General features: G+C 47.5%; 10 protein-coding genes across 10 annotated transcripts; 2 read left to right on the top strand and 8 right to left on the bottom strand.

Moving 5' to 3' along the window:
* Nucleotides 1–639: 639 nt before the first annotated feature.
* Nucleotides 640–1,101, bottom strand: DFJ58DRAFT_778470 (uncharacterized protein). Its single transcript, XM_041389630.1, has 3 exons — nucleotides 932–1,101; nucleotides 809–878; nucleotides 640–746 (listed from the first exon to the last, which is right to left on the bottom strand). The coding sequence occupies exons 1-3, from the start codon at nucleotides 1,057–1,059 to the stop codon at nucleotides 654–656; spliced, it is 291 nt and encodes a 96-aa protein (XP_041245827.1). The 5' UTR covers nucleotides 1,060–1,101; the 3' UTR covers nucleotides 640–653.
* A 1,693-nt stretch (nucleotides 1,102–2,794) lies between these two features.
* Nucleotides 2,795–4,011, bottom strand: DFJ58DRAFT_270107 (uncharacterized protein). The gene is made up of 5 exons (XM_041379587.1): nucleotides 3,747–4,011; nucleotides 3,652–3,683; nucleotides 3,428–3,597; nucleotides 3,308–3,374; nucleotides 2,795–3,247 (listed from the first exon to the last, which is right to left on the bottom strand). The coding sequence occupies exons 1-5, from the start codon at nucleotides 3,829–3,831 to the stop codon at nucleotides 2,996–2,998; spliced, it is 606 nt and encodes a 201-aa protein (XP_041245826.1). The 5' UTR covers nucleotides 3,832–4,011; the 3' UTR covers nucleotides 2,795–2,995.
* A 1,046-nt stretch (nucleotides 4,012–5,057) lies between these two features.
* Nucleotides 5,058–5,511, bottom strand: DFJ58DRAFT_657831 (PDZ-binding protein; the record flags this gene model as incomplete). The annotated part of the gene is made up of 4 exons (XM_041381999.1): nucleotides 5,058–5,140; nucleotides 5,190–5,256; nucleotides 5,312–5,437; nucleotides 5,488–5,511. 4 exons carry the CDS (start codon nucleotides 5,509–5,511, stop codon nucleotides 5,058–5,060), a joined length of 300 nt encoding a protein of 99 aa, XP_041245825.1.
* A 676-nt stretch (nucleotides 5,512–6,187) lies between these two features.
* DFJ58DRAFT_657741 (uncharacterized protein) lies at nucleotides 6,188–8,035 on the top strand (the record flags this gene model as incomplete). Its single annotated transcript, XM_041381995.1, has 5 exons — nucleotides 6,188–6,271; nucleotides 6,327–6,748; nucleotides 6,798–7,056; nucleotides 7,114–7,929; nucleotides 7,979–8,035. 5 exons carry the CDS (start codon nucleotides 6,188–6,190, stop codon nucleotides 8,033–8,035), a joined length of 1,638 nt encoding a protein of 545 aa, XP_041245824.1.
* A 126-nt stretch (nucleotides 8,036–8,161) lies between these two features.
* Nucleotides 8,162–11,372, bottom strand: DFJ58DRAFT_905491 (WD40-repeat-containing domain protein; the record flags this gene model as incomplete). Its single annotated transcript, XM_041394959.1, has 7 exons — nucleotides 11,101–11,372; nucleotides 10,940–11,051; nucleotides 10,766–10,879; nucleotides 10,246–10,712; nucleotides 10,063–10,190; nucleotides 9,966–9,983; nucleotides 8,162–8,988 (listed from the first exon to the last, which is right to left on the bottom strand). The coding sequence occupies exons 1-7, from the start codon at nucleotides 11,298–11,300 to the stop codon at nucleotides 8,162–8,164; spliced, it is 1,866 nt and encodes a 621-aa protein (XP_041245823.1). The 5' UTR covers nucleotides 11,301–11,372.
* A 19-nt stretch (nucleotides 11,373–11,391) lies between these two features.
* Nucleotides 11,392–13,427, top strand: DFJ58DRAFT_873979 (DHS-like NAD/FAD-binding domain-containing protein; the record flags this gene model as incomplete). The annotated part of the gene is made up of 8 exons (XM_041394385.1): nucleotides 11,392–11,591; nucleotides 11,873–12,077; nucleotides 12,155–12,295; nucleotides 12,345–12,451; nucleotides 12,590–12,661; nucleotides 12,722–12,802; nucleotides 12,828–12,863; nucleotides 12,911–13,427. 8 exons carry the CDS (start codon nucleotides 11,392–11,394, stop codon nucleotides 13,011–13,013), a joined length of 945 nt encoding a protein of 314 aa, XP_041245822.1. The 3' UTR covers nucleotides 13,014–13,427.
* DFJ58DRAFT_270042 (uncharacterized protein) lies at nucleotides 12,892–14,093 on the bottom strand. The gene is made up of 3 exons (XM_041379586.1): nucleotides 13,713–14,093; nucleotides 13,482–13,658; nucleotides 12,892–13,427 (listed from the first exon to the last, which is right to left on the bottom strand). Exons 1-3 carry the CDS (start codon nucleotides 13,881–13,883, stop codon nucleotides 13,227–13,229), a joined length of 549 nt encoding a protein of 182 aa, XP_041245821.1. The 5' UTR covers nucleotides 13,884–14,093; the 3' UTR covers nucleotides 12,892–13,226.
* Nucleotides 14,094–14,472: 379 nt separating this feature from the next.
* On the bottom strand, nucleotides 14,473–16,647 carry DFJ58DRAFT_778444 (uncharacterized protein). The gene is made up of 10 exons (XM_041389629.1): nucleotides 16,516–16,647; nucleotides 16,417–16,462; nucleotides 16,331–16,359; nucleotides 16,214–16,280; nucleotides 16,126–16,166; nucleotides 15,858–16,064; nucleotides 15,542–15,802; nucleotides 15,220–15,492; nucleotides 14,986–15,162; nucleotides 14,473–14,935 (listed from the first exon to the last, which is right to left on the bottom strand). Exons 1-10 carry the CDS (start codon nucleotides 16,545–16,547, stop codon nucleotides 14,578–14,580), a joined length of 1,491 nt encoding a protein of 496 aa, XP_041245820.1. The 5' UTR covers nucleotides 16,548–16,647; the 3' UTR covers nucleotides 14,473–14,577.
* DFJ58DRAFT_778441 (uncharacterized protein) lies at nucleotides 16,627–18,408 on the bottom strand. Its single transcript, XM_041389628.1, has 9 exons — nucleotides 18,305–18,408; nucleotides 18,231–18,247; nucleotides 18,144–18,173; nucleotides 17,812–18,076; nucleotides 17,538–17,756; nucleotides 17,471–17,487; nucleotides 17,394–17,423; nucleotides 17,226–17,344; nucleotides 16,627–17,170 (listed from the first exon to the last, which is right to left on the bottom strand). The coding sequence occupies exons 1-9, from the start codon at nucleotides 18,380–18,382 to the stop codon at nucleotides 16,872–16,874; spliced, it is 1,074 nt and encodes a 357-aa protein (XP_041245819.1). The 5' UTR covers nucleotides 18,383–18,408; the 3' UTR covers nucleotides 16,627–16,871.
* Nucleotides 18,409–20,051: 1,643 nt separating this feature from the next.
* DFJ58DRAFT_725953 (glycoside hydrolase family 16 protein) lies at nucleotides 20,052–21,073 on the bottom strand (the record flags this gene model as incomplete). Its single annotated transcript, XM_041385310.1, has 4 exons — nucleotides 20,052–20,092; nucleotides 20,147–20,466; nucleotides 20,520–20,834; nucleotides 20,886–21,073. 4 exons carry the CDS (start codon nucleotides 21,071–21,073, stop codon nucleotides 20,052–20,054), a joined length of 864 nt encoding a protein of 287 aa, XP_041245818.1.
* Nucleotides 21,074–22,866: the final 1,793 nt, after the last annotated feature.

Genomic DNA, 22,866 nt, shown 5'->3' with positions numbered 1-22,866 from the left:
CAAAAACAAGCTGTACTGTATTGACTCGTGAGTTCTCTCTCGGCACCAATCTTATCTCGAGAAATGTACTTCTCAGTGATCGTGGATTTCTCCGCTCCCGAATCTTAAAGCTTAATTATTTACAAGATGTTCAGCAACCAGGACCGTTATCTTAAATTTATCGGCGCAAACATTGTAGTGTCAATCTGCCGGCATGACACTTACTGCCCAGGTATAACCAGAAATGACTGCCACTGGCCCGGGCAGCTCCCCCAGTCTGCAGCATGTATAGCATATTGACATGAGCATGAAACCGTTCATCGGCGCGGCCACCCTGACTTCCACACCTTTTGTATCTAAAAGAGGTCTGTCTGAATGGGTAGATAGTGTAGTCTAAACATATTATAAGGAATGCACCTCAGCTCGTCCATAGTGAAGGGTAGCATATTGGTTCATAATCACATTTTAGTTTCTATTGCATACAAGGCTATCTGCGTTAGAATCGGATGAGTAGGAAAAACATTTTCGACATGCGACTATTCTAGCATCTTCTCCACTGATGACCGTTGGACTGGGCTACCGGACTCAGACAGCTGCTGTGTTGGAGATGTACTACAGACATGTGCCTCGTCTCTAATTATCGACTAGGCTCTCGTCCCTAAGCCCTAGAACCCCTACTTCACTAGAGGGATGTTTTGAATGAAAATGGGCTTCCACAATCTACAACGGTACTCTACGGGACTTATTTGAGTGTCCATGAGCTGCACCTAGAGCAAGGCAAGAACATGAACTAAATTCTAACGGCGCCAATCGAGACTATAGACCGCACCTTTGTTCCAGGAGCTGAGGATCCATAGCCGGCCAGATCAAACGTGTGTTGTGTATGCGGCCAGCGTATTCTGACTCGCGACGGTCAAAGCGAGCCTAAGATACCCGCTAGAAAGGGACGTACTCGATCATTTCAGCGTTCTCGTGGTCCACTTTCACGGTTTTAAATTGCCATGCTACAGGGAAATTTCCCGCAAAGATGGCAGCACTGCGATGGAGTCCTTTCACAGAGAGATAGGCACCTGTTTTCATACTTCGGATGGTATATCCTGCTCCGAGAGGTGCTATTTCCCACTGGTTTCACAATCATCCCGTTACTCAGAATATAGAAGAGAAAGGCACAATTACCTTTTGGCCAGAATCATCACAAGGTGGAGAGCCTGTATTCGAGAGGTTTGAAGGTGAGATGTTTCAAAGTCAGAAGCCATTTGAGAGGCACTCACACACGACAGACATGTAGTCGTTTTTGGCCAGGTCCATTGCTGTACCGCTCTGGCGGTTTATGAATTTGTAAATTCCTGGTTGCATAGCTGTGGCACAATGGAGAGGAGACGAAGAGACCAAACTTGAGAGAGGTGTTGGCGCAAGTCCAGTAAGCGAATACGTCTTTTAAGGGTTCATGGGTACGGTGTCATGGAGTACACGAGTCTGGACACCCTGAAAACTCGTGGTACTGCAGAAAAACGTGGTTGAAGGCGTCACACTGTCAAAAAAAGGGAGAACCTTGTGGAGCGTGTATCGATGTTTTGATATTACAATTACGTGGATCGGACACGCTTTAGCAGTCTGTTCGATACCGCATCAAAAACAAGTCGTCAGTTCTCTCTCGGCGGCACCAATTTTATTTCACGGCTTACATTGACCTATCTCGAGAAATGTACGTCTTGATCGTGAATTTCTTCGCTCCCAAATCTTAGTGATTTACAAGATGTTCAGCAACCAGGATCGGTGCGTGTGATCGACTTATCTTCAAATCACCACTATCTCACTAGCCCTTTATTGCAGTGAGGTTTTGAACAATGATGCATACTCTGCTGCTTGGAGACACGAGCGGTAGCCGCCATGATATCCACTGCCCAGGTATAACCAGAGATGGCTGCCAGCTCATCCAGTCTGCACTCCTGTACATGCTGCAGCATGCATGTACAGTACTAGGGATCGGCGTTGCCGATTTTCACCTTGCTTGCTCGAACAAATATTGAAATTTATGATTCATGATGTAAACGTAAACGTTCAGCTGCCTCTATATGGATTCTCTTACCAGTCTGGCGGTGGCGGAGTATGACGAACGGCAGTCTTTACTGGACCTGCACAAGGACCATTTAATGTCGGCGTTGTGGAAAGTATGCGTGACTGAGTCAGCAACGTCCCAGTCGACTGACTTGCAGAGGCTTATGTGGTGCAGCGTAGCATACTGGTTTCCGCAGGTGCTATCGATGAAATAAGTCCCTTTTTTCAATCTTCAGCTCTGCATGTCTGCATGGATTCTTTTAGCAGGTGGACCATTCCGCGGCGAGGGAGTGTGGTGGGTGGTAAGCTTTGCTGGGTGTGCACGAGGCATAACCGAGTGCTTGGTAAAATGAAGTAAATACAAATGATATGTGTAGCAAGTTCTTTTGATGCTCGTCTAGTGAGATCTAGTGAGAAGCCCAACTTGACATTATCATCTTGCACTGTCTCCCCTAGGAGAAAAGATAGAATATGCCCCGCCACTGTTTTAGAGAAGTCCGCAGCTGCAGTACTTTGCCATGACAGCTGGATATATGCAGACACAAGGATCGTATTGGATATCTCCTGGATTCATAAGGTCGACGACAGGATGGATTATGACGCGTCGACGTTCGCCTGATGTTGGTGAGTAGGATAAATGAGAGCGACTTCTGTGAATGATGTTGACAACAGGGAGACTGATGATTTATTGATGTTTATTATTGTTTGGTCACTCCGACTTCCATACCTTCAAGTTATATCCAAAAGAGATCTGTCTCCGGGCCCGACTCTGAATGGGTATGTAGATGTAGTCTATGTAGGTAGGAAGGTGTTTTCGACATAGAACTATTCTAGCATCTTCTCCACTGACAACCGTTGGACTGGGCTACCCAGGCCGGACTCGGACAGAATTACTGTGTTGGAGATGTACTACAGACATGCATGCACATTGTCTTTACTGACTAGGCTCTCGCCCTGCCTAAGCCCTAAGACCCTTACTCCACTGTTTCGGTACCTTTGTAACCACTGTTCTTGTAGTAGTGGTCGTGACCAAGACAAGCTCGCCTCCTTCTGGCACATCAGCAGCACTGATAGTAGTGGTGCTTGAAGTTTCGTCGTCTTCACCAGCACGCTCCGGCAAAACGGAGTGATGAATGTCTCGAATGAAAACGGGCTTCCACAATCTACAACGATGGTCTACCGCATTTAGTTGATGGTCCCACAGATGAATCTGGAACAAGGCAAGAACATGAACTAAAATGTCGACGCCGATCAAGAGCATGAATTGCACCTTTGTTCCAGGAGCTGAGAATCCACGGTGCAGATCAAACATGTATCCTGTAAGCGGCCAGCGTATTCTAAGTCGGGACGGTCAAGGCAAGTCTGAGATACGCGCTAGATAAGGACATACTCAATCATTTCAGCATTTTCGTCATCCACTTTCATGGTGATGAGTTGCCATGCTACAGGAAAATGTCCCGCCAAGATGGTAGCACCGCCTTGAATTCCTTGCGCAGACATGTAGGTACCGGTTTGCATATTCCGGATACTGTGTCCTGCTCCAAGACGTGCTATTTCCCACTGGTTTAACATTTATTATGTTACTCGGGATGTAGAAGAGAAAGGCACAATTACCATTTGGATAGAATCATCACAAGGTGGGGAGCCTGTATCCGAGAGGTTTGAAGGTGAGATGTTTCAAAATCAGAAGCCATTTGAAAGGCACCCACCGACAACATGCGTGTAGTCGTTTTTGGCCAAGTCCATTGCTGTACCGCTCTGGCGGTTTATAAATTTGTAAATCCCTGGTTGCATGACTGCTACCAGTAGTGTGGCGCAATGGAGAGAAGACGAAGAGAACAAACTTGAGAGAGGCGTCCAGCAAGCAAAGACGTCTTTTAAGGGTTCACGGGCACGGTGTCACGGAGTACACGAGTCTGAACACCCTGACAACTCGTGGTACTGCCGAAAAATGTGGTCGAAGGCGTCAAAGTCAAAAAGGGATAACCTTGTTGAGCGTATATCGATATTTTGAAATTACAATTGCATAGATCAGACACGCTTTAGTAGTCTGTTCAATACCGCGCCAAAAACAAGTCGTACTGTATGGACTCGTGAGTTCTCTCTCGACACCAATCCTATTTCACGGCTTACATTGACTTATCTCGAGAAATGTGTATTGATCATGAATTTCTCCGCTCCCGAATCTTAGTGATTTACAAGATGTTCAGCAACCAGGATCGGTGCGTGTGGTAGACTTATCTTCATCAGCTATCAAATCACCGCAGCCTCACTAGCCCTTTGCTGCAGCGAGGATTTGAACGATGGTGCATATTCTGCTGCTTGGAGACACGAGTGCTGCACTATCGGTCTACCAGCAGCCGACATGATACCCACTGCCCAGGCATAACCAGAAATGGCTGCCAGCCCACCTAGTCTGCAGCATGTATAGTACATACCCTTCATCGGCGCAGTCATTCCGACTTCCATACCTTTTATATCGAAGAGATCTGCCTGAATGGGAAGATGTAGCCTATGTAGGACAATTGAAACGCTATTGACAATCAGGTTTCCTAGGATCACAAGACAAGTGACACTTGCAACTGACCCTTCTGAAACGTGCCGACCAACCATTTAGTGATGCAAGCACGAAGTTCTATAATAAAATCCGCAGTGTGGCGGTGTATAGCTTGAACGTGCAACAATGTCACTAGTACTGATTCGTTCCAGCGGGGTCCTTTTCGTTCAGAATCTTCAGATGCAGCCCTTGCGTCATCGGCTTCGCTGAGCCGAATAACAGTGAACACCATATTTACTGGAGGTAATCAGTCAGGTTCACCTGGACTCTGAAGTCAAACATCCGCTGCGATTGACCCCACATGAGAAGCACATAGGGCAGGTTGCGCATGAATCATGATAACTAGCACCTCCTTGATAGTTTTGAATGAGCCCTTGTGCTCACGTTCCAAACACCGGGTGCGACATTCTTGTTAAATATCATATTACAGTGGTATCTTGTGGTACAACACACCAGGTTTCAATTACTTGCTAGACATCACATACCCAGTCGTATCCAATATTTGTTTGCCACAGATAGAACAAAGGCCTTTCTTATACGCACAGCCTAGGACGGAATGAGCTCCGAGTTTGCCTGGTAGTGCTGCGGTACTCACCGTGGCAGTACTTGGCTTTATTTTGCGTCACAGGCTGCTTACAATCCTTGCATTTGCTTTGATATGGCTAGCAACCATTCCCTTGCTAAGTGCATGTTAAGAGGGAGTCGTGACTCACTCACCTGAAATCTGTTTTTCGAGCTCCCGGGCCGGCTTAGTAGCTTGTTCTCGCCTACTCTTCGTGACCCGTCCTTTACGCTTTGAGATGTGGAGGTGAACGGATCTGGAGCGGCAACCTTGGACAGTTTCTGAGGAAAATCAGTGAGATGCGCATTCAGAAAAACTAACAGTGACACACTGATTCACACTTCTTGCAAACCATGGATGTCCGAGTCGTTGTACAGGCTGACCAAGACAGCAAAGGATAGGTTGATTAGTAACATATTAGTCATCACATTCGTGCGCCGGTTTTGTTGTGACCGCCTTTTGTAACAAGCATAGATCAAGGACCAACACTAACAGCGACCAGCCTGCCAAGAGTATTAGTTCTGCTTGTTGAATCTACCAAGGTAGGCTGCGTCGCTAGAGTGCCATCCCACGATAGGCTGAAATAATAAGTGTTCGAAACTTCCAAGGTTACTAATAGTACTGTCTTTCTTTCCCGTTCGAGCCAACTTCGTTCAACTTATTGTCAATAGAGCTTGACAATATTACAACGATGACACCTTCACTCAATGGTTGACATGGTGAGCGTTACAAAATTCCGAGTCGGTCCCGCAACTTCTAATTTGTCTGAACAGACAAGGTAGTTACAGTCCGAGGGTGTGGGCGACATCGTCCGAGTCCGGACGTTGACTTCGTTCTACGTACTCATGCCGCTTTGCGTCAATAAGATTTCTTTTGACTTGCCGCTTGAACCCTTCTCGACGAAATACGCTGGGTGCCCCGATGCTTTTGTCTTTTGGTCACCAGTGTCAAGCGCCTCAGGGCGGCTTTGCACTATAAAGACGAAGAACAGGATGACCACGAACACCACATTCATTGTCAGCGTGCTGGTCATGTCACTCTTTAGCCTCTCTAGGGAGCTCCTTTTAATCATTTTAGAAGAGCTCGATCCTATCTCACTGCTACACTTCTGCAAGGTATGATTGCCGAAGTTGCTAGTCGATGAATGTCTACTTAACGTTTCATTAATAGAGTTCTCAATATATACATAGCATCGTCGCAAATTATTCGACGTTGCTATATCGATACGAACTTGCTTTGTCCGGTATGAAGGACGGAATTTCAAGCTCTTATTCACCGCGCGCACGGCTGGACCCGCTCCTCTGCCACAGGAATGGATGGTTGACATTAAACTGGACCTCAGAGGACAGGCTCCGTATTCCCACGCCAACGATCGTTGGCGTCTCTGGAAGATTTCTCTATCACGCTAGCGAAAGCTCTTATCACGGGCTATTCCAGTGGTCACTTCATATCTATGAGCTGCGCTCGTACAGGACACCGCCGGTTGATAAATTACAATATTGCAAATTTAATTTACCTTTCGAAATCCGCAAGGTCGCCATCGATGCTGTTCAGAACCTTTTGGTGCTTGCAGAACTTCATTTTCCTTCGCAGTAAGCTAATTATGGCTGGCGTCTCTGTCCATGCTGACCAACACGCTAGGGATGGACCTATAACTGCTTCACTTCACTTTCTTGACATGTGGACGTGCCAGCAACACCCACAGGCTCAAAACCTGCGTTTTCAATTTCAGACGGACTGGTGGGGCACTTTGCCTCCAGGCCACCGCATTTCCATTGAACGGGTCCAGATCTATGGAATAATGGTCGGTCTGTCGGTACGTCTTGGAGTTGAAGAAGGCGAAGGAACAACAGAACTTGTTCTAGTCAACTGGCACACCGGTATTGACCAACAGCAACGGGTAAGTGTTTCCCTGCTCCACAAGGGCCCACCAGGTTCTAAATTGTGAGATCGACAGTTTACTGGTGACCTCCTCTCGTTCGATATCCTCAGCGAATCGTGTTTGATGGTGCTATCCCATCCTGACGAGGACGAGGATGATGATAGTGGAGAATCTGCTGCTTCCACTTGGGAACGAAGTCCGGACGGGTTGTACCTTCACGAACGTGGCAAACGCTCCCCTCAAATCATTATACACCATATACCGGATGGTAGACGATTGAGATCAGCCCAGGTGATATCATATGATTTACCAGAATTGTGGAAGGCAATATCGTTTCTGCAAATTTGTCCCAACACATCTCTCAAGCCCAACACTGCTCCTCCGACGGGAACTTTCTTCCACTCTGATCCGTCTCAGCGCACGACTGTTATCCTCGTCGAATTTCCCTCCCATTCAATACCGGCAGGGTGCTCCAAGAAAGTGGCATTGGTGATGAAGGAATCGCTTTTTCAGCCACCTAGTCTTGGCGATAAGACTCTATCATGGCAGGAATGGCAGGACCGCTGTACGGTGATTCATTTGCCGGACGATTCAGAAGCGCATGCCTTTGAGGTTGTGGGGAGAAAACTAGTATTTTTCCAGAGCGCCGGTGAGGAGAACTATGTGGCCGATTCCCGAAGTCGTCTTCACGTGCTCGACTTTAATGACTATGCAGCAGAGTGCCTGCGATCAATCGCACCGCAGTCGCCTGCTTGGTCGTGGAATGAGAAATGGGCTACTACCAGTAAAATCGTCAAGGCTGGCGCAGCTGAGTTTATCAGGACGAGCACCACACAAGTACAAAGCATTACTTGGGTTGACGCCACAGAAGATGCGGTGATCTTATACAACGTACGTATTCCTGCATTCTAATTTTACTGGCCCCTGAAATCCGTCGCAGGAACGCGAGGGTCAAACTGTCATCCGTGTTCTGACCTTCGGAGACACTCCAGCATGACGTATCTTGATACCCATGAATAACCTGTTGCTTAACGACTATTAATGCTAATATCTCCTAATTGTACTCATAGTATTGAGTTTAGACACGACTAGATTGTACTTTACATTGCGAATCTCGTTTATTTCATGCCCATTTCAGGACCATCCAGACTACCCACTTTCGTCTCTCCCTTTCATCCTCACTCTCGGCGCGTGTAACATCCCATGGCCTTTGAACGCCATTCATAACTTCGCTCTCCATCACTCTTTCTACTTGAAGTTTGTGTATCATAACAGCATTCATGAACGATTGAATGGTGTATCTTCCCGTGTGTAGACCAGCGACTACATGTACGCGAGCGTCTGGGCTGCGATTGAGACACATGCAAAGCGTGTTGATAAAGTGAACGTGGGTCTCAGGATTCCACAGCGTATCGGCCGCGACAATGATATCAAAGAGCGCAGAACCTTCAGATTTCCGCTGGGCGGGTGTGAGGAGTGGGGATATATCGTTGCCCCAAGCGTAAGGGACAACCCAGCAACGTTCTGAAGCATGATTGCGAGAAACGTTATCAGAAAGTGTGCATATGAGGTTTTCGTCCGGATAATCACTGGCTACAACAGCAGCATTGGGCGTAGTCCGTGCGATCATGATCGAAGGCAACCCAGCGCCAGCGCCAAGCTCCAGAACACGCAATATCTTTCGATCGCTGAAGCGATCCAACTGCAGATATTCAATGTGATCTGCAATGTGAACGGAGGATTGCCAGATGGATGAAGCATGCAAAGACCAATTGTTTGCTTGCGTGTCTGGTGTCTGAAGGGTGATCTGTCTTGGTGCTGACTCTGGTGAGCCTCCTCCGTCACGTTTTATCGTGTAAGTAAATATCGACCCAGGGGCGGAGTGTGTAATTGGGACATAGTCGTAAAGAGTCTGGAGAGAAGCAGACATGATATCCTCAGGATCATCCTCTGTGATATCCCAGATTTTGGTGTTACGCGAATAACACCCTTGCGTAACATTTGTTGAAAGATTCGAAGGTGCCTGCATTGAATTATCAATCTGAAAAGAATGAAGCAGTGCAAGATCTTTGTCAAGAATCGAGTCTCATACACATGGTGGTCGGGAATCTGGGCTACTGCCTACTCGGCCCAATCTTCGACTCAAGGACAAACAACGTGAAAATGGATAATTAGCCCCTATCCATCCAAAACTCCTGCAGCGAAGGTTGAGCGAAGACGCAATTGTTCCTGTTGGTATATATCTACATGGGATTAGACTACCGACCACCAGCAGTCGCAGAACCTGCCGCAGATATCGACGAGTTCATCGTGTGGGTGTCCTGCTAAAACGTTCTGGGCAGGCTGCCGTAACACCATCAGCTCCTACAATAAAACATGACATCATAGATGCTGCAAGTCAGTGCACTGCACATTGCACAATACAAATACAAGAAAAGAAATTTTCTTCGCACAATATGGAGATCATGTAGCCTTGCGCAAGTCGCACTATGATTGGACCGAGTGAGGCGAATTACGCCTGATATGGAGAACTTGTTTATCGGCAGGGAAAAAAAATCAGATAGTCTCGAAGACTAGTCAGTTACAGGTATGACACGTATACCCAGAAGATGACATACCGCCTAGTATACGCACGCAACTTAAAATTGTATGAACGAATCCATACCGAGAACGCAAACAAAAACTCAACAGGAGAAGAATAACATTACTAAGGGCATAAATTCTTGTTGATGACACGCATTTGACACAGTTGTCCACGGGTATCATGACAGATTGGGTGGACTCGTCAACCATACGCTGAGGAGAGCACTTGGGACATGTGTCGACAAATCAGTTGACGCATAACAAGCCCTAGGTGAGCGTGAGTTTTAAAGGATGTCAAAAACACCACGAAGCTTTTCAGTGCATCGCAATAGAAATTGTCCCACCGTCTCCCGCAGAAAATTCTGCGTGCAGTCACAACAGCACGAAGGCATAACATAGAAGTGACAATGCTCATTTAAGCACGGAATACAAATAGTTTACCGTCCCATCCACAGCTTGCAATCAACCCTTCATCATAGAGGGACCAACTACAACCAGCCGCAAACTCCGTATGAGGATCATGGACCTGAAGGAGATTGGATCCCCCTACGGATGGGTTGGACGACCATCTGCATAAATCCATACCACTTAGATATGCACGACCTGTTGCAGAAATTCACGTACATCCTACATGTCATGTCATAGCTGGCTGTAGCCAAAATGTCTGGGCGGTGAGGACTCCATTGGACCTTTCGTACTGCATATTCATGACCTGGAAGCTGGATCTCGCAGACGCCACCAATTGCCTGAGCGCTCGGGTTGCTCTGAATCATCCGACAATCCCACACCTTCACCATCTTGTCAACGCCAGCGGTCGCCAGCACAAAAGGTCGATACTTATTCCAATCAAGGGTGAGCAACTCAGTGCCAGATGCAGGGACGGTCAAGACTGCAGCAGACAAGGGGTGCGTGAAGGAATTTGTGGCGGGGCCAGTGGCATAAGCGGGGGAACGAAGATCGAATATTTTCATGGTTCCATCCGTTGAACATGTAGCGAGGATATCTGGTTGATGAGGAGAGAATAGAGCCTGGTACACACATGACAGGTGCGCATGCAGTGTTGTCACTGAACGAGGCACTTCTGGCGTCCACTACAAATATTCTCTCTAAGTTGAATTCAGTGCGAGAAATTCAATATATCTACCAGTTTGACATTTCCATCCCATGAGGAGGACACGAATGTGTCTTTCTTGATATTCGACCAATCGACGGAGAAAACTTCACGACTGTGCTCATGCCAAGAGCGTATTGGAAAGTCCTAGGCACGAAAAACGATGTTGATTCACTCAGATCTGAAAATGAGTTGATATCGGCATACATTTAGCAATACGTCCCACAGCTTCAGCGTTCCATCTCCCGAGCCTGTAACCAGTTGATTCTCGTGAATCTCCGACCATGCAACGTCGTATATGCCGTCCTGGGTCTCGTATCTTGATAGAAAGATAAGCACCGGCTTATTAGTCGAGTCGACAGACAGACTGTTTATCAAGTTTCACCGCAGATGAGCCACCAACTCCTGGGATCAGCGATACCATGTGCAAGCGACCATTACCCACAAGACCGAAATTAGCAGCTGAAGCAAGTGCGATGCGAGAATTGTGAAAAGGGGACCATGCCACAGAGTAATGGGCAAATCCTGGCGTCTGCAGCACAGCAGGAGGTGGTCGAGCAGGATTCATTGTGGTAATCAAGAGACAAGTTGTATATTCTTGTATATCTCATCCGGTTACTTCGGATTCCCGCAAGAGACCAACTTGAACAACTGACATCATGCGTGTTTCAGTACCAACCATTATCACCGGCCTTGGAGCACCAAAACGAACAATTTCACCAGCTGCGGCGGTTGAACGTATCGCAGACTTCCTTGCGCCAGGAAAAGTGACGCTACTTACCGGCGCAGGTGTTAGTGTTGCTTCGGGAATCAGAGCATATCGGGGAAAAGACGGCAGATATATGAACCCCAATTATCAGTGAGTTCGTCATGCGAAGCCAGGAACTACACTAATTGTTTCTGTCTGATTATGACATAGACCAATTCTTGTGCGCACTTTGCTTCAGGCACAGAACCCTTTCTCATTGACGAGGGCCTTAGTATCACGAACTAACTGACCAGAGTGAAAAGGGTTTTGCTTTCAGGCAAGTTAATTAAACCCCGTCATGTTACATAGCTTCTGAACTGACCACCCAACAGGCAGCGGTATTGGTATGAGATCAAATGATGTAGTCAGTCCGCCAGGTTGATGTTTTGTAGGCTTCGGTCATACTTGGGCTACCCCCCTGTCCGGGACACTCTGCCTAATACCAGCCATTATGCAATTGCTGCACTCCAATACGCATCATACATACCTCGCCTCGTGACGCAAAATGTAGACGGGTTACACCACAAGGCGATTGCACATCTTTGGGAGCCAGACCATATCCAAAAGCAAATACTTGAACTGCACGGGACCCTCCATGTACGTTTCTGGGCCGTTTTAGATGCATTCGCTTTCTGGTATTTTCGCGAACAATAAACCAATCGTCTTGCTTGCAGCGAGTACACTGCAAGCGCGGTCACGTAGTCCCTAGAAACACGTTCCAAAATTGGCTTTCTGCTTCTAATCCGCAATGGAAGGTATTCGTCGACAATTTAGAGAAGACCGGGCAAAAACCACGCACGAATCCTGATGGTGATGTTCGTCCGTCGTTCGCAGACCAATTTTGATGATTGATGATTCTCGAAGGTGGAGTTGGAAGGCGTTTCTTATGCCGATTTCGTGGTCCCAGAATGTCCGCAATGTACGTTGGAAAGTCAACAGAGCTCTTTTGTAAGAGGCAGCGTTATTGCCATGTCTCCTGGGTCTCTGATGCAAGTAGTACAAACCAGAGGTGATATTCTTTGGTGAATCGATACCAAGTCGGATCAAGGACCGCTCGTAAGTGGGTCGTTTTTTGTTTACCCAATGTCGGAGTAGTGATCCCAACGCAGGCTTCATAATGTTGAACAGTCTGAAAGGGTTTTCGTCCTCGGCACCACACTGGCGACGTATTCCGCATTCAGGTGCTTGTAATTTCCGATTATCGTGAAGTAACTATGACACTGATGACATTGTGCACCAAGGCTGGTAAAGCGCGCATTAGAGCTGCGAAAACCAGTCATGTTGCTGAATGTAGGGCCAACGAGGGCTGACGGACTTTCCAGGTGTGGAGAAACTCGAGATATCGAGTTCCCTGGTGTTGCGAGATGTAGTGCGAGCCATCCTGTGAGATAGTCGTGTACCAGAAAATATATATACTGATAATTATCTAGGGGTTCCCGAGCAAGTCAAGATTCTGCGATAGTTCATCTTCTCCAGAGCGGCATTCACCAGCCACCCGCAGAAGACCACGAAATCATATCAAGAAATACTTAGACTTGGATAAGAAGAAATGCTATCCATAATAATAGTAGTGAAGATCATAGAATGCGTAGATTAATGCTGGCTACCCTGGTATGCTGGTATGGGCAAATGTGGTAGCTAGTTATATGCGTATGGTAAAGTACCGGCGATGCAAATGGAGACAACAGAGCAAGAATGAGAACACTTATGACAGATATAGATGCAATACAACAACGGTATATGATCTTAGGAGTGGTCTTGAGGTTGTGTGCCCGGATGGAGAGAGAGAGTCGGAGTTGAGCCGCGCTCTATTATGGTTACTCGAGGAGGCTCGTCATCATCGCCGTCGTCTTCATGCATGGGATTGGTATCTATCAGCCAGGCTGGAGGTCTCAAATCAGACCACGACCAAGACTGCCAGTGCCCATGATCTACAAGAGGCAAGTCCTGAAGGACTTGTGTTTAGATCTTCCCCCGTGTAACAAAAAAAAATTCACGTACAATAACTTTCGTCGAGGTGTCGACGACCACCTCCTCCGGGATAGGCGAAGACGAGCTTTCTTTGAAAACGACAGGAACTCCCCGTCGATCGTCATTGGGAGTCAAAGGAGGTGGTGGTGTGAGATTGTCGACATCTGTGTTAGACGATGAAGCAGGGGAATTTTTCTCAACCGTGGTCTAACAAATCACATGAATTCCACCAAATAAAATCGGGCTATCAAAGCGACTCACTGTTTCCTTCGAAGGACGACTAGTGGCGCGGGCACCTCCGACTGGTTTCCTCAAACAACGTTCGCGGTGTTTCAGCCAATGGAAGGGATCATACAGACTCTTCGGGGATAGTTTTATACGATTTCCACAGCGTTTGCAGGTGACAAAAAGTGGGCCAAGAACTTCTGCCATCGGGTCATCACGTAGCCTTTTCTCTCTTGCAACTTCGCCTACGGTTCGGCGAGGTGCGTCTCCGCTGCTCAAAACAACTAGATGAATATCTAAATGATCGAAGATGACAGAGACGCTCACTCATTGATGCCTTTTAAACTAGAATCTTTCTTTGGTGACCCCCTGCGGAAGTGGCACGAATAGAATGAGCAGCAATGACATCTGTTAAAGATAAATACCCACATGACTTTTATGACGGGGGGATGAGACACTGCAGTGGGGGGGAGGAACGTATTTTCAGCGGGTATGAATGTCCAATTTTCCGGAGTGTTGAATGAGCTTTATCGGTCTGGACGGGGTAGTGGCCACTGACTTGTAGTCCAATTCCGTGGAGGGGGGAAATTGAAAGGGTACGCCGAAGAAGTGAAGAGCTGCGTACACCTTACGCACCAATACAAAGACCTCTATATCTCAACGGTTCAGTTGTATATGCGCGACAGTCAGGCGTAAGAGCGAAAGTCACGGGAAGAAAGTGGAGGCGGGGACACATTTCGGAAATTTCCGTCGACTTGCATGCTCGTTCGCGCGTGTTTGCATTTACCGTCAAGCATCCAGGGGAATAGTTGAATGGCATTATAAAGAAAACAAAGCACAATAGATAGAGCAGGGTATAATACAGTCGACATAACTTCACATAACACACTAGTGCCAACATTTACGTAGATGGAGTACCTAAACCTTCACGGAAACCACGCACGAAAGCTTTAAAAGGCTGCATAAACCAACCCCACGGACCCGGCGCCTCATTCTCGGGCGCTTGGTAGGCTACAGTTCTCGGACGATTCACAGGACGGACGTCTCCAGCGTCTTCTTCGTCCCGGGCACGTTTCTCCCCAGTGCGATATGGGGAATTGTCATTGATGGCTGTAGCGTCTATAGACGCTGAACTCGAGGACGTAAGGTGTTTGTGTGCCTCGCTTATAGGCGTTTGAGTGACAGTCTGGCCAGATGGTGGAGGGAAAACGCGCGAAAGACGCGAACTAGGAGCCTTTGGAGTGGGTTGGACGGGATGACTACTGCCACTGTTACTTATAAGAATGCTGGTAAAATAATATTCACTCACGAAGAACACTTTGCTTTGTGTTCGTGCCACTTGGTCAAATCATACTGAGCGACACCGTCCAGCTCGACATTCATCCTGCAAAAGGCACACTCGACGTGCCGAGCGGAAGACGACTTCGCTTGAGGGTCAGTCAGTAGACTATATTTTCTCTCTGCGGTAGCCACTCGGCTGCTGGGTCTGATTAAATCGCTTGTTGGTAAAATTGTGGTAAAATTCAGAAAAATGATCACTCACACGACACCCGAACACCGTTGTTGATGTGCGTGCCAATTTCCAAGAATGTAGGCATGATCGATCGACAACTTGATCCATTTCTGGCAGGATCGACAAAGAACTTCGTGCGGTTTGACCTCTTGAGCACGAGGATCCTCTTCCAGTAAAGCTTTCCTTTCGGCGTCACTCTGCCGAGCCGACTGAGGTGAAGGCTGTTTGGTAATCTCCTGACTCAATTCTAATACCGAAACTGCTCCTTCGGGTTTTTCCACTTCGGTCTCACTTGGATGACTCCTGTTCACAGGATAAGTGGGTTTTGATTTTCAGTGTGAAATGTACTAACTTCTTCGAAACAGGGGACCGTGGGTCACATTTCCGTCGATGGATCTCCCAAGGCCGAACAGCGTACGTCTGTCTCTTGCCAAGGTTGATCCATTTGTCGCATCGAGCACAATGAACTCGGTGCGGCTCCATATCATCACATTGTGACTGGTCTTTGAAATACTGAATACGCTCGGATTCAGACCGGCGTATTCGACCTCCGGCAGATGATTCTGCAATTGACGAGGTCTCATCTGCATCGTCGTCGGGGGTGTCAGGGCACCTGGTCATCCAGTGTGGTGAGTGACCATTAAGCGCCAAGGAACCCGAATACGTACTTAACTTTGGAGGCGGGGGAACTCTTGTCTAATGACTTCGCTCGAACGGAAAGGACAGAGGGGCTCTCATGACGGATGGAACGATTCAAGGATACCACTGATGAAGTGCGACTACGGGATCCCCTGGCTTTGCTGACAGGCTTTGCAGAAAGTACCTGACTTTCCTGAGAATTGCGGGGGGATGGTGATGGTGAAGGTCCAGGGAGACTAGATAGCACATACAGACAGTCATGAATCATAGATGCACAAGTTTAAATTCTGGACTCACAGAACCTCGACTATTTTTGGGGCAGCTTTCGGTCCAGGCAGCTAATCCTTCATTGATTAACAAACCCAGCTTTGAGAAAGCAACTTACGGATGTTTCTTGGGGGTCACTAGTTCCGATACCTTGATGCGTCTCTGATTCTTCACCTGACGTGTCTCTGCCGAAACGTAAGGTCATTTAACGCGTCCAGTATATTTTATGGCGTACTCTGCAATGTTTGGAACACTTCTCTTCTTCTGGGAAGGCTTTTCAGATAACTATTCACGTGGTGTCGCGTGAAATAACGCGCTGACCTTGGCCTTGCCGGCGTATTTGATCTTGGATGATCCAACCTTTCGTCTAAGTGCTATGTCAGCGTGAAACGTATGAAATGCCTATGTTTGAAAAATAACCTCTCCGGGGATGAATTCAGGGTATTGCTCATGGTAAAAGAATGTATCAGGTCAGCTGAAAAAGAAACAGAAATATCAGGGACGAGGACAATGAACTCCAACTTGGTGGTAGTACCACTCAAAGATTCGGTGCCAAGCATGTACAAATAAATTTATCAACAAGGGAATCACGTATTTAGCTGCAATGCCTTCGATAAGAATGAATTCCGAGTCCGAAGTTTGCCCCAGAGAAGTGAGTGGAAGGCATTAAAGCTCACAGCACTACAGTACAATATTCTAGGAATCGCTTTGAAAAGCGAGGCTAAAATTACAACCATCCTGCTCCAAGCAAAGTCCAAAATTTACAGTGTATTTATTCACCCGCCTGACTTCGAAAAGTCACTTGGTCCCGTAAGTAATGGGTCGTACCGTTCTGACGAAATGTTGGGTTGAGGGCCATTGATAGGCGAGTCGACTATAGGATAAAAAGATCCAACAGGACGAGGTAGCGCAGGTACGTGTAACGATCCAATTTCATGATTTGATTGCGCCAGCAAATGATATGGTATGGGACCATAGACTTGGGTTGGGAACGGCAGTGGTGCCATCATCATGGAGGACTGTTGAACTTGAATTGGCATTGGGTGGGGAGGTTGCATACTCCCCATCGCGATCACTGAAGATAGTGATTATGAAATACGAAGTAACGTTCTATTGGATGGTTTGCGTACCATCACTGTCCGATCCTTCACCGAGATGTGGACATCCGCCACTAACGCCTTGCTGAGTGCAGATTTGACAGATGCGATCAATACATTGGTACCCCTTACGCACACAGTGTACGCATGGTCTAACGGTCGTCAACCAATGTGCATACCAGCGGCATCAGAGTCACCCACCTCACGCCTTCACACCTTACCTTATCGCGTCTGTGTGGTTGTTGAAGTGATGTTCTAGATCGTAGTTGATAACTTACCTGCAATATACACACGCCTGAAAAGATAGCGTCAGAAGGAGTATACTTACTCCAAACAAAAACTGACCGCTTTGACTCGGGTACCATGACCTCTGCCCTTCCTCTGAACACTAATACACTCCTTGCCACATTCAACGCATTGCCTACACGGACGTGCATCCTCGCATTTCTTATTGTCTTGCCTGCAACCCTCACAACGAAGCTTAACAAGTTTAGGTCCTTTTCCCACATGAACACACTCTTCCCCCCGTGCAATGCATCGAGAGCAAGGTCGCTGATCATCACACTAGACGGACGCAGGGCAGGTCAAAATCGCATCCACAACCACAAAACAAACTTACCTTCTTATTATCCCGACGACAGTTCTGGCAAGCCAATTTTGCACGATCGGGTTTTGAGCGATGTGGCCCGCGGAGAACTAAGACGGGAGGAGGTTCTGCACGCAATACCGGGTGGTGATGACCTTCGGTGCACTCCACCTGATCCTCTCGGCATCTGAGGCAAGGCTTTCCGCCTTCACACCGCGCGCGAGCTTTTCGACAGTTCTCGCACCCAGCAACACATTGCTCAATAGTGTAACCTTTCTTGACGCAGCCTCCACACGGCCTGGTGGATCACGGGGACATCAATTCATAAATTAAATGGAAGTAAATCAGAATAGAGGCAAGCCTACTTTTGACCATCGCAGCGTATTTTGTCGCGTCTGCAGGGGAAGAATATTAGGACACGAGGGATGCCTATCAATCACGAGATGATTTACCTGCAACTAGCACATGCCTAGCGATGTTCTTGATAAGCTAACATTAAAAGGGAGCGTGAACGTTAAGCACAAACCTTGACTGCTCTTCTTGGCCACGCTGTCGTGATGATGTCGGATATCGGGACTGGCGGCAGCTGCTGCTGGGAATCCATCGGTCTGCAGGATGTGGTCAATTAACAAAAGGCGTGTGTGAACATATACCCTTTTCGATCGCACAGAGGTTAGAGCCTTACGTAAGTTGCTTATCAGCACTGGTCTGGCACAATTTCAAATCGATCATGGTAGTCCCCTCCCACATTAGGTCCAATGTATTTTGGGTGATTGAGTCTAATAATGGATCAGTCGTAAGTTGTACAGGCGGATCACGAAGTCCTCCAAATTCCTCCAAATGCCCACCAAATGAGAGCCTGTCATATACAACCAGAGCACGAGTGACGATACTGTCAAAGAAAAGAAAACAAAGACGATTGATACAAATGACGCTGTGGAGTAGCAAAGTAGGGGGAAATAAAAGATTGACGCCATGTGTTTCAACTGGTAGAGTTGCTTGGCTTTCCCTCGTCTATCTTTGTCAATGCAACTTCATAGCCTGCAACGGCGACCCCGTAAACAACAGGGGTCAAAACATGTATAGCTGAAACTGAAGTGCTGGCCAAAAGAACTTAGCCCTTGAGGCTCGAACTCTGCAGGGCTCTATCCCTGCGGCGACAAAGGCTTAAGTTGGACGGTTTTGTACTTCCCTTAAGTCCGGGCTGTGTTCAATAAACGATAAACGGTTTTAATTGGCTGACTACGCTACTGATGCAACTGGGTCAGGAAGTCAAAGGTTAGGTAAGTCGTCGCTGTTCTGGAAATTCCTGTTGAACGTTGAATTCAAATAGTAACCCACTACCTGGGCCATTGTATGGTACATTCCGGGTGTCACGGTCGTACGATATATTCCTAACTCGCCCTTCAGTGATTGATATCCGAACTGCCGAGACTCACATGATCGCCGCACAGATTCTTCCGTGTAACGCCTTGCCGTCGATCTGCCTGGCCGAAGCACCATACTGGTTGGCAGAGCGGCAGTAGTAACAATGATTTAATCTCGGGACTTTAGAAGGACCCGAACAGCAAATTAAACGTACGTGACAATCGTAATGGGAGACTCGATCATCTTTCACAGTCGCAGCGTGCGAATATCCCCCGAGAACATCGTGTGCAGGCGCCAGCTCATAATGCATTCCTCTCCCTCGAGCTCCAAGAGTCAGCAAATCAACGCGGAGAACGTGCATGACATGGACGTTAGGAATGCATATTCAGGTGGTAATGAGCTGGCCAGTACGGCTGACCCTCAAAGAATCCCCACAACGCATATTTGCGGTGAGAGGGGTTAACTGTGGCTCTATAATCATTCCTCACGCACAAGCATTTGTTATTTCTGCAGCCAAGAAATCTCTCACCTGGGCAGATCCAAGTGTAAGCAAGTCCAGATTCGTTCTGGCATGAATCTGGGCAACAACTCAAGGTGACCGGCGAGAGGGCAATGTATTGACAGCATTGAAGGTAGTCGAGCCTTAAAGGGCAGCTGTTCAGTTTGATTGGCATTGATCAGAGCAACAGAAGGGGTTGACGAACCAATCATATCAACACGTCAGGCACAAGTCAGGTATTCACGCTTTATCAAGCTTTAGTTTCTTCGACCCCGAGGGTTTCACGCACTTCACGCATTCAAAAAGGACGAATTATAGTAGCACAAACTCGGGTATTTTGCAATGTCCAACATAGGGTCCTTCCCCAACAGAGAGTAAAAAACAAATAAATGGTTGAGGCGAACGTTTACTGATAGACGGCGACGTAGTTGATGACCCACTTAGCATCTGCAACGGAACACTGAGCAATGCGGAGCGATTCAGCATCAAGTGAAAACTTACCGACGTAGTTGGAAGCATTGGCAACCATATCTGAGCACGTTCCTGGGCATCCAGAACTGGAGTAGGCACCACCTGCCCAGTTGCCACAGATAGTAGTGTCAATAACCATCTGGTGGTCGTAGAAGTTGTCTGTTATGTCACAGGTTTCTGCAGACCAGAAACCAGACGGAGTGCCCCAAGTGGAAGGTCTGGGTGCTTGGGCCGTGAGGTCATCAGGGATGTCATCCCGAGCGAAGTGCCACATTGACATGCCAGTGGAATTGTCCCACAAAAGCGCAAAAACACCGCCCCCTGCATCGTTGAAGCCATACGCGAAAGACCTACCTCAGGGACCGTTAGGTTGAAATTAACGCACAGAAAAAGAGATACAGACGTTGTGCTACTATCCTTGATACTGCAGCCTGAGTCCGAGGTCTCGGTGCTGTAACAGTTGCTCGAGATGACAGAGCCTGTATACTCATCGGAGTCATCCGTATCTATGGTGCAAGCGTTGCTTGTGCCACTATGAAGCGTCATCTGATTTTTCGTCTGGTCATTGATACCCTCGACGATGTCGATTTCACCCCCATATGGCCAGTTTGGTCCAACAGTCCAGAAACTAGGCCACGTAGAACAGCCGACGGGCATTTTGGAGGCGTCCATGACAAAGAGACCGCCAGTGTAGCTGTTTTGAGACGTGATACGAACACTGTGGCTATGGCTTAGTGCATAGATTATAGTGAAGATGGTTGTTACACACGAGTCGCGATCGCCGCCGGCAGCGACAGTACTGGTTGAATCAACTGCAAGGACCGTCGAGTAGTCGGAATAGTCGACATACGCAAGTCTCTTAGACTCTGCGGCTGACTTGTTTTGGTAGATGACATTTCCACCAGTGGGGTCTGAGCCAGTGTAGAAGTCCCAGTCACTAGGTAGATAGAACACCATTAGCCGAGTTACAAGTTAAAACTGTATAAATGGCACGTGCTTGAAGAAACTTTCCCCCTGGTAAAAGTCTTGGATCGAGTAGGTTGTGGCAGTTGACTGTGTACCAATGATAGGGCAAGAACGTGAAGATAAGTGAGCACCAACCAGGGTGGTCGGCAAGAGAGTCGCTAGAAAGAGTTTATAGAAAGAATGCATCACACACAGTGCAAATGAGGAAAGCTTGGCAGTCGTCTGGATCAATGAAACAGCAGTGAAACAGGAGGGGGGTAGTTAATGCAACGTTGCTAACAACATTGGCCACGGGGTTTTATTGCGCTTGTAACATAAGAAATGACGTTCACCTTCATGAAGGTTGCATTCCATCACCTCGTTTCGGCTAGCCTCCCCCTAAGCAGACCAATCGAAGGAAGATCAATAGTCGTTTCTTCGTGTTCGCGTCGCTCACCGAAGTTCGGTATCTTATCATATCATGATCGCGGAGCTGATTAATATCAGCGCCTTGTCCTTAATCCAACCACTCCTTGTATCCCGGAAATTGATAGGTCATCTCTCCTTGTCGATGTTTGCAGTTTCATAGATTGTAATTGCAGCACTGTAAACAACAGGAGTCAAAAGATTCACGACTAAAATGCTGGCTGAAAGAGTTTACTTAGTCCTCGAGACTCAAGCGCTATTGGGCATTATCACCGCGGTGCCAAATTAGACGGTTTTAGGGCGGGTCGATCAGGGTTGAGATGGAGCACTAGTAAGAGGTACTAAGTAGGCCTAGACGCGAATATTATGAAATTCACTTGGAACAAAGTTAACCTCCAAAGATCGCACTGCGACCGCCGTCTACTGTACCCGGCGTTCGAGCGTCGTATGATGTGGTTTCTAACTCATGTTTTTAGTCGTTTGATGTATGAATTGTTGAGACGTACATTATATCACAGCCTATTCTGACATGTAGCATCAAACCGGTTGAGAACGTCAGCCGCCGTTTCTGCCAACAGCAGTAAAATCTAGAGGCTTGGATGGAACCGAACTTCCAGTAAACGTACGTGACAATCGTAACGACGACAACTGCCAATATCATTGAGCGGCCGGACAGAAGGCTACATAGCATTCTTCAGAAGGTCGCTGTGGGAGAGTCGGCGAGACTCGACCAGTATGTGTCTGGAGGCAACCGTAACGCGTCACAGGGCCGTGGTCGGGTAACTTGCGAAGTTGTTAATTTACCCCACTGTAACCGCCATGTGTTCATGCGTCACAGGGGGCTCGGTTGCTAAGTATAGGTATGTGTAACATCGTACGAGACTTCAAAAAAGTTCGCCGCAAGATTAATCACGAACGAAACCTACTTTTTCGCTACTATGCCACATTCCTGACCCTGCTCGTTTACTAGTACTGCCTATGTATATTGGCATCGTCTCCTGCTGCAACCTGTCCATACCCATAACTTCGCTGTACATCATGGATACAAAATCTGCAGTTGCAACATTAACCCTGCTGATGGCTAAATCGAAGTTCCACCTGCAAAAGTTTGAACCCAGGTTTGAGCTAGCCTCTCAGAGCTACCGTCTACGCCACTCCGACATATGACAGGCACTCGATGTCGCTGCTGGTTGGATATCACGATCCAATCAGACGAGGTTGCTAACTGCGGCGGTGTGTCACGCGCAATCCACGGTTGCCTCCATGCAGAGGTACAGCATCTCCCACAAGTCCGTGTGTTTGCCGCGTGTAAAGAAGTATCTCCAGGTGGCAGGTTGTATGTGTAGGCGGCAGTTATGAATTACTTCTCTCGAACTCTG

The sequence above is a fragment of the Suillus subalutaceus genome (assembly GCF_016647625.1).
Source record: "Suillus subalutaceus strain FC151 chromosome Unknown DFJ58scaffold_31, whole genome shotgun sequence".
NCBI classification, from domain to species: Eukaryota; Fungi; Basidiomycota; class Agaricomycetes; order Boletales; family Suillaceae; genus Suillus; species Suillus subalutaceus.
The sequence above is the reverse complement of the archived record's forward strand: the minus strand, read 5'-3'. Positions and strand labels throughout refer to the sequence as shown.

Excerpts from the sequence above, each read along its gene's own strand:
- DFJ58DRAFT_270107 (XM_041379587.1), bottom strand. The coding sequence starts at position 3,831 with ATGCAACCAGGGATTTACAAATTTATAAACCGCCAGAGCGGTACAGCA. Across the intron at positions 3,684-3,746 it reads CGACTACACGCATGTTGTCG|GCTCCCCACCTTGTGATGAT; the intron begins GTGGGTGCCTTT and ends TCTCGGATACAG. Across the intron at positions 3,598-3,651 it reads GTGATGATTCTATCCAAATG|TGGGAAATAGCACGTCTTGG; the intron begins GTAATTGTGCCT and ends ATGTTAAACCAG.
- DFJ58DRAFT_270042 (XM_041379586.1), bottom strand. The coding sequence starts at position 13,883 with ATGGCAGAAGTTCTTGGCCCACTTTTTGTCACCTGCAAACGCTGTGGA. Across the intron at positions 13,659-13,712 it reads GTCGTCCTTCGAAGGAAACA|ACCACGGTTGAGAAAAATTC; the intron begins GTGAGTCGCTTT and ends GTGATTTGTTAG. Across the intron at positions 13,428-13,481 it reads ACACCTCGACGAAAGTTATT|GACTTGCCTCTTGTAGATCA; the intron begins GTACGTGAATTT and ends CAAGTCCTTCAG.
- DFJ58DRAFT_778444 (XM_041389629.1), bottom strand. The coding sequence starts at position 16,547 with ATGAGCAATACCCTGAATTCATCCCCGGAGAG. Across the intron at positions 16,281-16,330 it reads AGTGTTCCAAACATTGCAGA|AGACACGTCAGGTGAAGAAT; the intron begins GTACGCCATAAA and ends ACGTTTCGGCAG. Across the intron at positions 15,803-15,857 it reads TCCCCCGCCTCCAAAGTTAA|GTGCCCTGACACCCCCGACG; the intron begins GTACGTATTCGG and ends CTGGATGACCAG.
- DFJ58DRAFT_778441 (XM_041389628.1), bottom strand. The coding sequence starts at position 18,382 with ATGGATTCCCAGCAGCAGCTGCCGCCAGTCCCGATATCCGACATCATC. Across the intron at positions 17,757-17,811 it reads GTCGTCGGGATAATAAGAAG|TGTGATGATCAGCGACCTTG; the intron begins GTAAGTTTGTTT and ends GCGTCCGTCTAG. Across the intron at positions 17,345-17,393 it reads GTAAGGTGTGAAGGCGTGAG|ACCATGCGTACACTGTGTGC; the intron begins GTGGGTGACTCT and ends GACGACCGTTAG.
- DFJ58DRAFT_778470 (XM_041389630.1), bottom strand. The coding sequence starts at position 1,059 with ATGAAAACAGGTGCCTATCTCTCTGTGAAAGGACTCCATCGCAGTGCT. Across the intron at positions 879-931 it reads GAGAACGCTGAAATGATCGA|AATACGCTGGCCGCATACAC; the intron begins GTACGTCCCTTT and ends GTCGCGAGTCAG. Across the intron at positions 747-808 it reads CCTCAGCTCCTGGAACAAAG|GTGCAGCTCATGGACACTCA; the intron begins GTGCGGTCTATA and ends GCCTTGCTCTAG.